General features: G+C 38.7%; 1 protein-coding gene across 1 annotated transcript; it reads right to left on the bottom strand.

Annotated features, from left to right (window-relative positions):
* Positions 1-1364: 1364 nt before the first annotated feature.
* Positions 1365-13078, bottom strand: arglu1b (arginine and glutamate rich 1b). The gene is made up of 4 exons (XM_022674943.2): positions 12460-13078; positions 11380-11605; positions 10291-10374; positions 1365-2065 (listed from the first exon to the last, which is right to left on the bottom strand). The coding sequence occupies exons 1-4, from the start codon at positions 12792-12794 to the stop codon at positions 1901-1903; spliced, it is 810 nt and encodes a 269-aa protein (XP_022530664.2). The 5' UTR covers positions 12795-13078; the 3' UTR covers positions 1365-1900.
* Between the last annotated feature and the right edge of the window lie 466 nt (positions 13079-13544).

Genomic DNA, 13544 nt, shown 5'->3' with positions numbered 1-13544 from the left:
CTTTATATACAGCTCTGGAAAAAAAATAAGAGAGCACGTAAAAATGATGAGTTTCTTTGATTTTACCAAATTGAAAACTTCTGGAATATAATCAAGAGGAAGATGGATGATCACAAGCCATCAAACCAAACTGAACTGCTTGAATTTTTGCACCAGGAGTAAAGCAGCATAAAGGTATCCAAAATCAGTGTGTAAGACTGGTGGAGGAGAACATGATGCCAAGATGCATGAACTCTTAAAACTTCATGAATATGAACTTGTTTTTTTTTTTGCATTATTTGAGGTCTGAAAGCTCTGAATCTTTTTTGTTATTTCAGCCGTTTCTCATTGTCTGCAAATAAATGCTCTAAATGACAATATTTTTATTTGGGATTTGGGAGAAATGTTGTCTGTAGTTTATAGAATAAAACAACAATGTTTATTTTACTCAAACATAAACCTATAAATAGCAAAATCAGAGAAATTGATGTCTTATTTTTTTCCAGAGCTGTATATTAAACATTAATTTAATGCAATTTCTAAGACTTTTCATAAAATTTTAAAGCAGAATACACAGTACAGGCCAAAAGTTTGGACACACCTTCTCTTTTTCAATGCGTTTTCTTTATTTTCATGACTGTTTACATTGTAGATGCTCACTGAAGCATCAAAACTATAAATGAACACATGTGGAGTTTTATATACCATACACTTAACAAAAAATGATCTGTCCTCCACAGTCACCGGACCTGAACCCAATCCAGATGGTTGGGGGTGAGCTGGACCACAGAGTGAAGAAGATAAAGAGCCAACAAGTGCTAATTAAGACCTCTGGGAACTCCTTCCTTCAAGACTGTTGAAATAAAACCATTTCAGGTGGCCACCTCTTGAAGCTCATTGAGAGAATGATGCCAAGAGTGTGCAAAGCAGTAATCAGAGCAAAGGGTGGCTATTTGGAAGAAACTAGAATATAAAACATGTTTTCAGTTATTTCAACTTTATTTGTTAAGTACATAAAACTCCACATGTGTTCATTCATAGTTTTGATGCTTCAGTGAGAATCTACAATGTAAATAGTCGTGAAAATAAAGAAAACGCATTGAAAAAGAGAAGGTGTGTCCAAACTTTTGGCCTGTACTGTACATAATAAAAACTTGGGTAAAATTAACCACAACTTCACTCCAAACCCCGACTCTGAATGGCTCTCTACATCCCAATCGCTGAATTAAGCAGAAATTAAAAACGTGACTTTAAAACCACACAGTATTTTGAGATCTAAAACGCATTAATAAAATCCTGGATGTCACTGTATTTCTTCTCACTGGAGTGTAGAACTGGTGGAGGATCATCCTGAAGAACCCGAGAGCTGAAGGTCAAGCACCGAACTCGTCCTGGTTTGTTTAATCCATGAATAAATTACAAAATAAAACAATTAAACAACAAAACAATAAAATAACACGCCGCTATCATTCGCCCCACAGTAGCTTGGAGCTCCCAGTTCAGCGCCGCTCTCTTCTTCTCCTCCATATTGTTCATATTTTATTATCCCGTGCGTTTGAGTTTCTCTCCCCACACCTCTGAGACAGTGAGACAGGGAGACGTGAGACAGGGAGACGAGAGACAGGGAGACGAGAGGGAGGTAGGCGACAGATTCCTACGCAACAGTCAGTAATACAAAAACCGAGGCTGTAAAACAGGGAGGAGCTTCAACTCCACTCGCTAAAAACAAGAGATACAACCATAAAAACGTTTTATACGCGTCTCACGCTGGATCTGTGCTGAATGGCTGGTGCCTGTGGAGAGAGAGAGCCCAGGAGAGAGGGAATAAAAGAGAGAGAGAAAAAGAGAGATAAAGGGAGAGAGAGAAAGAGAGATGGACGGGCTCCAGAGTCCGTAGAGGCGGTAGACTGCCCCCTGTTGGTCATTCCGTAGCTTTCAATGAGAAGGACAGTTTGGGTCGGGACTTGCCCTTCCCCAGGATGATCCTCTGCTCCTCCTTCTGCTGCCTCTGTCTCTCCTGCTCCAGCTTCATCCTCTCCTCGTGGATCTTACGCTGCTCCTCCACGATCCGGAGCTGCTCCTCCGCCTGAGAAACACACAACACAAAACAAACAGCATCGTCAATACAAGCTAAAGGGTTAGCAGGGGTGCGAAAGGGGTGCGAAAATCTCAGTGTCTGGCAATTTAATTCGATTCAGAAAGGATTTTCGATTCTGGAAAAATATTTTGAATCGAATAGTCTATAAATTTTGTTTAAAGGGCACACTAGGTAGGATTTCCTTGATTTTTGATCTTTTTAAAGAAGTGAAATTACAGCTTCAAACTCCCTCCAGCGCTGCATTGAGGTGTAATAGGAGGAATAGCGGTGCTCTCGTGTCTGTGCCGGAGCTCCTCTGAACTCAAACCAGACTCTGTAAGTTTTCCTAAGCGGCCGCGACCAACGCTCGCGAGAACTGTGACCTGCTTTCCAGCACTAAGACCTGCTTTCAGACCTGTATGTAGTTTTAACAGTTCTACAAGGACTAAAAAACCTGCTATTTGGAGTTGGTTAATTCTTTACAGAAGCTAACTAGTAGTGATGGGCACAGCAGCACTTTTAGATGAAATTAATCATTAGAATCCGTTCACTAAAAAGATTCGTTCAAAAGATTCGTTCATTCGAACCAATCTATTGTGTTGTTCGTCTGTGCTGTATTATTGTGAGCAGAAGCTCCGGTGAGTTCAGAAAGTACCAGATAAAGACAGATTATAAGTAAATCAGTGGGTATTTCTGTTTTGTAAGGAGCTTAAAATGTTAATAAGAGAGTTAAAAGGTTATTAAAAGAACCAGAGTGTAAATATGTGAGGTATAAGTTGAGATAAAGTGTTTGTTTTAACTGCTAAAGCTGTAGGCTAGCAGACGGAAGCTAGCAGCGATTAGCATTCGCGATTAGCATTAGCGATCGGGTTAAATGTGTAAATATATCATGTTAAGTGTAACATATGGCTGTTTGTAAGCTTAGCTTGCAGTAAATTGCCCCAAACTGAAATATACATTTTAGTCTGGGCTTGTAAAAGCTGATTTTACCGTTACTGTGTTTTAGTTTTAATATTATTTCATGCTGATCTTGTTTGGTGGTGAGGGCTAACAGTGCTACTCTGTAAACACGCTGTTTTATCAGTTCTAGACACAGAAGAAATGTCTTGTTTCAGTCGTGATTACAATAAAGTAAACATTTCCTGCTAAAAGAGACAAATTGATGATGGTTGTAATTATTTTAATGTGCTTTTTACTTTCTGATGGAAAAAGCAGCTTACATATGCAGGTGGATTTTCCACTATTTATGTAGTACATAACAGTCTACTGTATATATGTAAAACATATAATCCACAATGTTATGTTGGTATTGTAGATTAAAAAGTGCCAGGAGACGGAGGGAAGGGTTACCACAGTGCTGTATACATTTATTACACTCTGTAACTGTAGGGGGAGCCCACGAGCACAAAATCTCAATCCTACCTAGTGGAGCTTTAAATTATGTGATGAGGAAGAATAGAACATTTATTTAAAACAATAATTTTAGGTTCCTTACCGTATCCTCAAATCTTTTTTTTCATGTATTGTACATCTTTAAAAAGTATCCTTAAATTAGGGGTGGGCAATATCCATATCGTGATAATAGAGATGTTCTGTCTTAAAAGTAGTCTATTATTTACTGTGAAGCTTTAAGTGTATTTATTGTATAATTGTTTTAGTTTGCAGTTTATATGCATGCACTAAATATTCTGAAATATTTTTTGCTGAATTATATTATTTTATGTGATATTATTTATTTTGCCACATTATGATTATTCTGTTATACTATTATACTATATTCCTGAAATTAAATATTTTTTTTTTGTTTTCCTATATCGCCAAGTATATTGATATCGCAAAAATACCCTGAAATATCGTGATATTATTTTAGAGCCATATCGCCCATCCCTAACTTAAATATTAAACATACAGAACCTTAAATAGTCCAGTGTCCAGCGTATTAACCATAAACATAAACTTTGCTTGTCTGCTGCTGCTTTTGGCCGCTTTTCAGCTTCTTTTAGCTGAGGGTGATCAGGGTCGGGTAATCACTGAGGTGCTGAGAATATCCACCCACCACCCAGATAATAATAATAATAATAATAATAATAATAATAATAATAATAATAATAATAATAATAATAATAGCTGTTCTGTGGTGGTTTACTATCCTGTGGGTTCTGAGTACTGAAGAACAGGGTAAATCAGATAGATCTGGGATAAAAGGAAACAGTGTAAATTAAAGTTTAATATATAAAGATAAAGGCTAAATAACAAGATAAAACCTGTATCTAAAGACACATCTATGAAAAGCTATATGAGCTCATTGATTTTATTTTATATCTTTTCAGCAGAAACGGCTTATAAAATAACCAGTTATTGCAGGTTAGTGACCCGTCATGAACCCCCATCTTCTGGTTTATTAAAAGGTCTTATCAGATGCACATTAAAGGGATGGTCATCTTTTTGTTTTCTATTGGTGCCAGACAGCAGGATCACGGTTACATAGGTATAGATATTTAAATACAGCTTATGAAATAAGTGCAGATATATAAAATCAAAAATGTTATAAGATCTATTATAAGTCGTATTTATAAGTGTTTCCTCTTATGTTAGGATTTTTTAAAGGGAAAGCTGAAATACTGCAAGTTTTTATTTATTTATTTCTATTTCATTCCTATTTTATTCCTGCAGTGACTTGGTTCTGATACATCAGCTCACAGATGCAGCCTTGTGCTGATCCACATCACCCTGTACCCACCCAGAGAGAGCAAGACCAACTGTGCTCTCTCAGGACTCCGGCAGCTGATGACAAGCTGCATGATTGGGATTCGAACTAGCAATCTTCTACTCACAGTGGCAGCACCATTATGTGCACCACTCAGAGCCCATAAAAACTGCATGTTTAAGTACATTTTTACATTTTCCTCTGATAGTAAATTATATAAGGCATTCAGCATCACACTCTCGATATCATGATCAAGATATTGACTACCTCTTTAAAAATTGTTTGTTTTTCAGGTGAAAGAAACAAACGACATAGGGTTAGGATAGAAACAATAGCAAAGAAGTAAAATAAATATTTTAGTACTTGTTTTTGGTTTGTTAACCAAAAGACTTTCTTTGTGTAATTTTCACTCAAATATGATTTATATAGCACTACTGAGATACATTTATGACTAAAATTGCACTGCTGAGACCTGCAAATGCACACATACAGCTTGTCTAGTTCCTGTAGAAGAGAAGTACTGCCAATAGAACACACAATCAAATCCTCACAGCAATGCTTCAAAACCAGGAAGAAGTAAAGAATGAGCATACCGTACAATCCTATTCAATACATGCAACCCCCTCAGACTGCTCAAAATGCCTTAAAAAAACCCAAACACAGCCAGAGAAAATAACTTATTAAAAGCCAAACAAGCCAGCATGACTAATAAAAACACTAATTTAACCAATTATTGAGTTTCTGGCTGATTAAATTTAAAATTGCTGTTGTTTTGCTGAATGTAAAACAGTGGCTTTAATATTTATCATCATGCCATTAAGGCTACACTGACATTAGCAGCATAATTGCTTAAAATCACAAACCTGGTACGAGGAATACGTCAGGATTTTAATTTAATGCCATTATAAAAGCAGCATTCATTTAAATTCCAGATAAACAGTTTTGACCTGCTGAGAGAACGTAACTTTGACTTTGTGTGTTTTTTTAGAATTATCACCTTAATTATCCAAATTGCTTAATGCTTAAAGTGTTCCAACTTCTGGTCCTGTGTTTTACTGTTTTTCCTGCTCCCTGCGCATGTTAAAATATACAGATTCATCTGGAGGGGAAATTAAAACTTTTTTTTTTTTTTACCAAAAAAGCAGATACAGCTCGCTAAACATAACAAGCCCCATACATTGGATTAAAAGTAGCTCAGCTCTGTGGAGCCAAAAATCGCTCATCTTACTCTGTCCTGCCTGAAGAAACATGAGAACAGCATTTTATCTGAGGAGCTCCTGCTGCTGTTCCTCACTGTAGAAGCGTTTTTATCCAGGTAAAATAGAAAACACCAGCAAACAGCCATTCTTCACTCGAAAGAAGAGACAAATGGAAAAGGTTCCTCCTGTCTCTAAATGCAAAATCATTTGGACAAATGATAAAACTCTCTTAAACTCTGGATTCAAGGTGCACAAAAACTGCAAGGGCAGAAATTATAGCCCTGTTTAAATATATTACAGTTTTTCTCCATTGGTTTGGCTCATTTCTTGAAACTGAGATGACATTCTCAAAATAACATGGACAAATTCCCAAACTAACTTGCAGTTTCTCATAACAGAATGGCATTTCTCATTGCTTTCATCACATTTCAAATACTTTGTACATGTCTCAAGCACTTAGTACATCTTTGCAAATGGTTTTGTACAAGTAGCCTACACTTAACACAATCATCCTACATTTAGTACATTTTCCAAAAGAATGCATCTTGTTGATCTATCTTAATTGGTTAGTTCTCAGTGTAATGGTTGTTCTCTTCAAAACATGTCAGCACAATTTCATCATATAAGTCATCATCTGCAGAATAGTCTGCTCAATTCTCAAAATGGATTAAGAAATTGTAATACAATACAGAACACATATTTTGGAACATTTCATAAATTCATTACAATCAGGTGAGTAGGTAACAGGTGAAAGCAGGTTTTGACGAAAATGAGTCTCCCACATTACTGGTGACCAATCCATCAGTTTGTTGTCTATTATTTTGAATGCTGGCATTGCTGTATATACAGTGGATATAAAAAGTCTACACACCCCTGTTCAAATGCCAGGTTTTTGTGTTGTAAAAAAATTAAAGCAAGACAAATAATTTCATAACTTTTTTCACATTTAATGTGACCTATAACCTGTACAATGCAATTGAAAAACAAACATAAATATTTACAGCGAAAAAATATAAAACAAAAAACTTAAAATCACCTGGTTAAATACACATAACTAATACTTTGTTGCAACATCTTTTGCATTTATTACAGCACTCAGTCTTTTTGGGTAGGAACCGTGACACAGTGACACGTGATCAGTGTGACACATCTTGATGTGGCAAAATTTGCCCACTCTTCTTTGCATAACTGCTCAAAATCTGACAAAATCTGAGGGCATCTCCTGTGCCCAGCCCTCTTCAGATTACCCCACAGATGTTCAATGGGATTCAGGTCTGGATTCAGGTTGGGCCATTCCAAAGCCTTAATCTTATACCGCTGAAGCCATTCTTTTGTTGATTTAGATGTGTCCTTTGTGTCATTGTTGTGCTGAAAGATGAAGTTCCTTTTCATCTTCAGTTTTCTACCAGAGGCCGAAGGTTTTTGCCAATACTGACTGGTATTTGGAACTGTTCAAAATTCCGTCCACCCTGAATAAAGCCCCAGTTCCAGCTGAAGAAAAACAGCCCCAAAGTATGATGCTGCCACCACCATGCTTCACTGTAGGTATGCTGTTCTTTTGGTGACGAGCAGTGTTGCTTTTGCGCCTAATATACCTTTTGGAATTATGTCCAAAACGTTTAACCTTGGTTTCATTAAACCATAACACATTTTCCCACATGCGTTTGGTAGATATCAGATGAATTTTTGGAAAATTAAGTAGAGCTTAGATGTTTTCTGGATGTTTGTTTTGCACAGACATATGAAGAAATCGGCAGATTGTTGTCACATGTACTACACAGCCAGTACTTGCCAGAAATTCTTGCAGCTCCTTCAGTGCTGCTGTCGGCCTCTTGGCAGCCTCCTTGACCAATTTTCTTCTTGTCTTATCATCAATTTTTGTCAAATGTCTTGTTCTTGGTAATGTCTTGTTGTGCCATGTTTTCTCCACTTGATGATGACAGTCTTCAAAGTGTTCCATGGTATATTTAATGACTTTTGTAGCCTTCACTTGACTGATATCTATGAATAATGAGATACCTCTGATGCTCTGGCATCTCTTTGTGGACCATGGCTTGTGCTGAAAGATGTGGCTACAAAAATATCAGGACAAGCCTACTAGAACAGTTAAACTTTATTTGGAGTTGATCAGAGGCACTTTAATTGTTGACAGGTGTGTGCTGACTCCAATTTAAGTTTTTTAAGAGTTTGAAGGTTATTGGTTAAATTTGAACACAGCAACACCCTAGTTATAAAAGGGTGTGCACACTTATGCAACCTCAATATCTCAGTTGTTTATTTTTACTTCACCTCCCTGAAAGATTTCTGTTTGTTTTTCAATTGCATTGTACAGGTTATAGGTCACATTATAGGTAGAAATTATTTGTCTTATTGTAATTTTTTTTACATCACAAAAACCTACCATTTGAACAGGGGTGTGTAGACTTTTTCTATCCACTGTATACATCTTGGCCTGGTGCTAGTTCTTTGATGCTAGTCCTGTGATTATATAACGATGATATAGTCCTGTGATTATATAATGATTATATAGTCCTGTGGCGATCATTGTAGAGTATGGCTCAGGCATTCTTCCCACAGTGCATTGCTAAAGAACATATCAGATGCAATGTTGATGAGAATTTATGGCCAAACAGACTGCAGCGGATGGATGGCCAGGAAGGTGATGGAGAGAGGGGAGTGACACAGAGTAGTCAGAATGTTACTGTATTGCATTTGTGATGCTTGACTATTTTTTTACCTACTGTAATGTATTTTGTTTTGTTTTTGCAGGTTTTTGTAATTTGTATACATAGTATATTTGATACATTTTCCTTAGTATTTTCTTTTCTTTCTACCTACAGTAATGTGTAAAAATGTACTTGTAAATAAAAATTGTTACAATTTCCTCAGCAGAAAGAGTGCAGTGTGTGTGGTGTGAACATTGTATTCCTTTAGCTAGACCTCTGCCATAAAGACAAAACATCTAAGCATTTTGACTTGCAGTACTTACACAATGCCAAAGGGACAATGCATTTTGGGGGAACTGATGATTTGTGTGAGAAAGGAAATCAGTTTTGACACGTGGGTAAACTGTTTTTGGAGCGATATGAGCAGTGATGAGGATCCATGTAGTTTTGCTGCACCGTCCAGTTTATTTTGACAGATGGACAAAATTAATGAAAATGTGCCAAAGCAATTGAGAAGGATCTATGCCATTTTTAAGGTACTGACTATTTATATGGGAGAGGGACTTCATTTTGAAGCAAGAATGAACGTTTTGGGAGACATATGACATTTTGCTGGTTATCTGAAGTGTTGTGAAGAACTGTAAGTCTGTTTGGCCAATTTACCTTTTAGTTATAGGAATGTCATCTCAGTTTCAAGAAATGAGCCAAACCAATTGAGAAAAACTGTAATACTGTAGCTTGAAGTATCATTTTAATGCACACTGAACTGAATTTATTTTTTAACTGTAGAAAGGAGGTAATAGTTGTAAATTTTAATACTGTAATGGCTTCAATAATAACAGCTTTAATATTAACATATTGTAACATATTATTGTAATATGTTTAGAAACTTTAGATTTCTAAATCTGCTTTACTAAAGCCTGTTTAACTAAGATTGCTTTATGTTTTGTTAACAAAGACTGCTCCACTAAGCATGTTTTACTAAACCTTTAAATCTGCTTTATTTTAACCAGCTTTGGAAAGCCTGCTTTAAAAAGCCTGATTTGAAAAAAGTCTGCTTTATTAATCCAGCTTTAGAAACCATGAATCACTAAGTCTGTTTTTCTAAGCCTGCTTTAGAAACCCCACTTTACCAAGTCTGTTTGAGAAAGTCTGCTTCAATTAACCTGATTCAAAATCTGCTTCATTAAGCCAGCTTTAAAAACCTTTAATCACTAAGGTGTGCTTTAGGAACACCTTATTACGTTCATTACGTTTTTTTTACAAAGCTTGCTTTACTAAGCGTGTTTTAAAAAAATTGCTTTACAAAGTCTGTTTAGGAATTTATGCTTTGTTAATGCAGCTTTAAAAAGCCTAAATCATTAACTCTGATTCACTAAATCTGCTTCAGAATGTGCTTTACAAAGTGCTTTTTGTGCCCTTGTGTTTTAAATCAAGCTGCGTGATGCACAATTCACTGACGTGCTACAGATTGCTAAAACAGAGCCCTGTTTGAAGGAGCCTTCATCACTAAAGCTGATTGTCTGGTTGAGGAAGTTTTTTTCACTAAGCTTTATTCAGAAAGTCTGTATCACCAAGCCTGCATTACTTAAACTGCTTCACAAAGTCCAAACAAGCCTGTTTCAGAAAAGTAAAGACTTGTGTAAAGACAAGAAAACGCACCAGTTTAGCCTGAGCGTCTGCGATCTTGCGGTTGTTCTCCACCAGAATCTTCTCCAGCTCCTCCCGCTTCGATTTCTCCTCCTCCTGCGAAAGACGATGGTTTCAGTTAAAGCACAAAAACAGACATTTAACAGACAACTTCAGGGATATTTCAGTCAGATTGTGGGTTCATATAAGAATCCTTCAGCAAAATTTTACTTTTACCTCATTTTATTCCATTTTCTTCTCAATTTTTTAAAAAAAGTTTTAACCCCACCCACACTTTACAACTCCTCATCACTACCCACGTCCTCAACTCTGATACATGTGAAGTCAGACAGGAAATATGGCCCCTCCTTGTCGTGGTGGGGTTTGTAAACTTTTGCCCATTCCCTGACCCACATTTGTGGAAAAAGGTGTCTGTATATGTGCAGTGCAGTTTTTATCCTGGTAACTCCAATAAATGTATACATAACTTTACATACTATACATATCTAACTTTGTCTTTCTTTCCTGAGGTGGTCCTGATGTGTTCCATCATCACAAAGTTTTGAATGGTCTTTGCAGTGACTGCACTTAAGGATACTTTCAAAGTTCTTAAATTTCTTCTTTTTTTTCGGATTGACTGACCTTCATCTTTTCTTTAAGTCATTTTTTTATTCTGTATTTAGTTAAGTAGTTGTTGCTTCTCATAATCTGGATTATAACGTTACTCAAATATTCACTATTCACTGTATACCTGTAACTCTACCTCTTCACTACTTTACTTTAACTGATGCTCTCAAACTTTAACATTAAGAGACAAGAAATTCAAGTAATTAACTCTTGATGAGTTCAGCACAGCTGTTAACTGAAAGCCTGAATTCCAGGTGACTCTACCTCATAAAACTGACTGAAAAAAAATCCAGCAGAGATGTTCAAAACTGATCATCTAAACAAGAGGAGCTACTTTGAAGAACAAAAAACATAAATCATATTCTGGTTTGTTTAACACTTTTTTAATGTTTGTTTTTCTTAATTTGTTTGGATGACTTTAGTACTAATCTTCAATGCAGAACATTTTTAATATAAAATCGTTTAATTGGTACTGTATGTATGTGCACGGTTTACCTCGCGGGCTTTCTGGGTCTCCAGCTCGGCCTGTCTCTGCCTTTCGAGCTCCTCCAGAAGCTGCTTCTCCATGATGCGCTTGGCCTCCTCCACCCGCCTCAACACCTCCCGCTCGATCTCATCCTTCCTCTTCTCCAGCTCCTCCTCCACCCGCTTAGCCACCAGCTCCTCCACCCGCCGCGCCGTCTCCTCCTCAATCAGACGCTCCTCGATTTCCTGCTGCCGGCTGACAAGACAAAAACGAGAAGATCAAAAACACATTCTTTTACTAATACTGAGTCTGCTTCACAAAACATGCTTCATAGACCCTCATTCCCTGTCCTAACACTTCTGGTGCTGTAACTCCTAATCCCTGTCCTAACACTTCTAGTGATGGACCCCCAATCCCTCATTCCCTGTCCTAACACTTCTGGTGCTGGACCCCACCTCCCCCATAGCCTATCCTAACACTTCTGGTGCTGGACCCACATTTCCTGACCTAATACTTTTGGTGCTGGACCCCCGTTCCATGCCCTAACACTTCTGATGCTGGATCCTCATTCCCTGTCCTAACACTTCTAGTGCTGGACACCCATTCCTTGTCCTAACACTTCTGGTGCTGGATCCTCATTCCCTGTCCTAACACTTCTGTTGCTGGAACCCCCTTGCCTCCGTTCTCTGTCCTAACACTTCTGGCTCTGGACCCCCATTCCTTGTCCTAACACTTCTTGTGCTGGAGCCTCATTCCCTGTCCTAACACTTCTGGTGCTGGACTCTAATTCTATGTCCTAACACTTCTAGTGCTGGACCACCATTCCTTGTCCTAACACTTCTGATGCTGGCCCCCCATGCCTCCGTTCCCTGTCCTAATACTTCTCGTGGTGGGCCCTCATGGCCTGTCCTAACACTTCTGGCGCTGGACACCAATTCCCTGTCCTAACACTTCTGGCGCTGGACACCAATTCCCTGTCCTAACACTTCTGGTACTAGACCCCCATGCCCTGTCCTAACACTTCTGGCGCTGGACACCAATTCCCTGTCCTAACACTTCTGGTACTAGACCCCCATGCCCTGTCCTAACACTTCTGGCGCTGGACTCACATGCTCCTCTGCCGCTCCAGCTCGGCCCGCTTCTCCTCCTCCTCCTTCTTCTGCTTCTCGTCCACGGCGCTCCTCTTGCTCAGGGTCCGCCCGAAGATGTCGATCCTGTCCGGGGGCGAGGCGGCCCTCTCCCGCTCCCTCTCCCGGCGGGATGGCGCGGTCTCTGAGCGAGATCGGGAGCGCGACTCCCGGCGGCGGTTCCTCTTGGACTCGCGGCTCTTGGAGCGGCGCTTCTTCTCTCTGGAGCGGGAGCGGCTGCGCTTCTTGCCGTGCTTCCCCCCGCCGCTCTTAGAGCGCTTAGAGTGGGAGGAGCTGCGGCTCCGGGACCGGCCCATCGCGGCTGCTGCGGCGGCGGGTCCGCGCCGTTAGCCCCGCTAGCTACTTCCCCTGCTAGCCGCGCTGTTTCGCAGCAGCACCGCTGCACGGACCGGGTGCTGGCCGGGCTGCCCGCGCTGCTACTCGGCTCCGAGCAGACCCGCGTCCCGCTGGAGCGATAAATCCGTCGCGGCTCGCTGGAGCTCCGGGAAGCGGTAAATACGCCGCGGCTCGCCGGGTTTAGAGACTTTAGTTCGGGGCTGAATTCACAATCACCACCGACCCGCTGCCCTGATCACCGACTACTCCACTGCGCATGTGCACAGGGGTACGTCACGCTTTCTTTACAAAATAAAAGTTTCTGCCTGTAACTTTTATTTTATTTTCTAATTTTATGTACTATTTTATTTATTTTATGGTTTAATTTATCGTATTATTATTTTTTTTACTTTCTGCTTGTCTACGATGTATGTCATTTAATTTACATAATGATTTAAAGGGAGTTTTCAAAAATATTTTGTGTTTTTTAGTACAAATGATAATATAATACTAACTACAAAAAATAATAATAATTACAACAACAATAACAATGTTTATTGTGTAATAATAATAATAATAATAATTATTATTATTATTATTATTATTGTTGTTGTTGTTGTTGTTGTTGTTGTTTGTTGTGAAGACTATTACTACTACTACTACTACTACTACTACAACTACTACAACTACTACCAATAATAATTATATAATAATATAATACTTATATTTAG

Source organism: Astyanax mexicanus, unplaced genomic scaffold (assembly GCF_023375975.1).
Source record: "Astyanax mexicanus isolate ESR-SI-001 unplaced genomic scaffold, AstMex3_surface scaffold_33, whole genome shotgun sequence".
NCBI classification, from domain to species: Eukaryota; Metazoa; Chordata; class Actinopteri; order Characiformes; family Acestrorhamphidae; genus Astyanax; species Astyanax mexicanus.
This window is presented reverse-complemented; position numbering and strand designations above follow the sequence as displayed.

Excerpts from the sequence above, each read along its gene's own strand:
- arglu1b (XM_022674943.2), bottom strand. The coding sequence starts at position 12,794 with ATGGGCCGGTCCCGGAGCCGCAGCTCCTCCCACTCTAAGCGCTCTAAG. Across the intron at positions 10,375-11,379 it reads AGACCCAGAAAGCCCGCGAG|GAGGAGGAGAAATCGAAGCG; the intron begins GTAAACCGTGCA and ends CGTCTTTCGCAG. Across the intron at positions 2,066-10,290 it reads CAGACGCTCAGGCTAAACTG|GCGGAGGAGCAGCTCCGGAT; the intron begins GTGCGTTTTCTT and ends TGTGTTTCTCAG.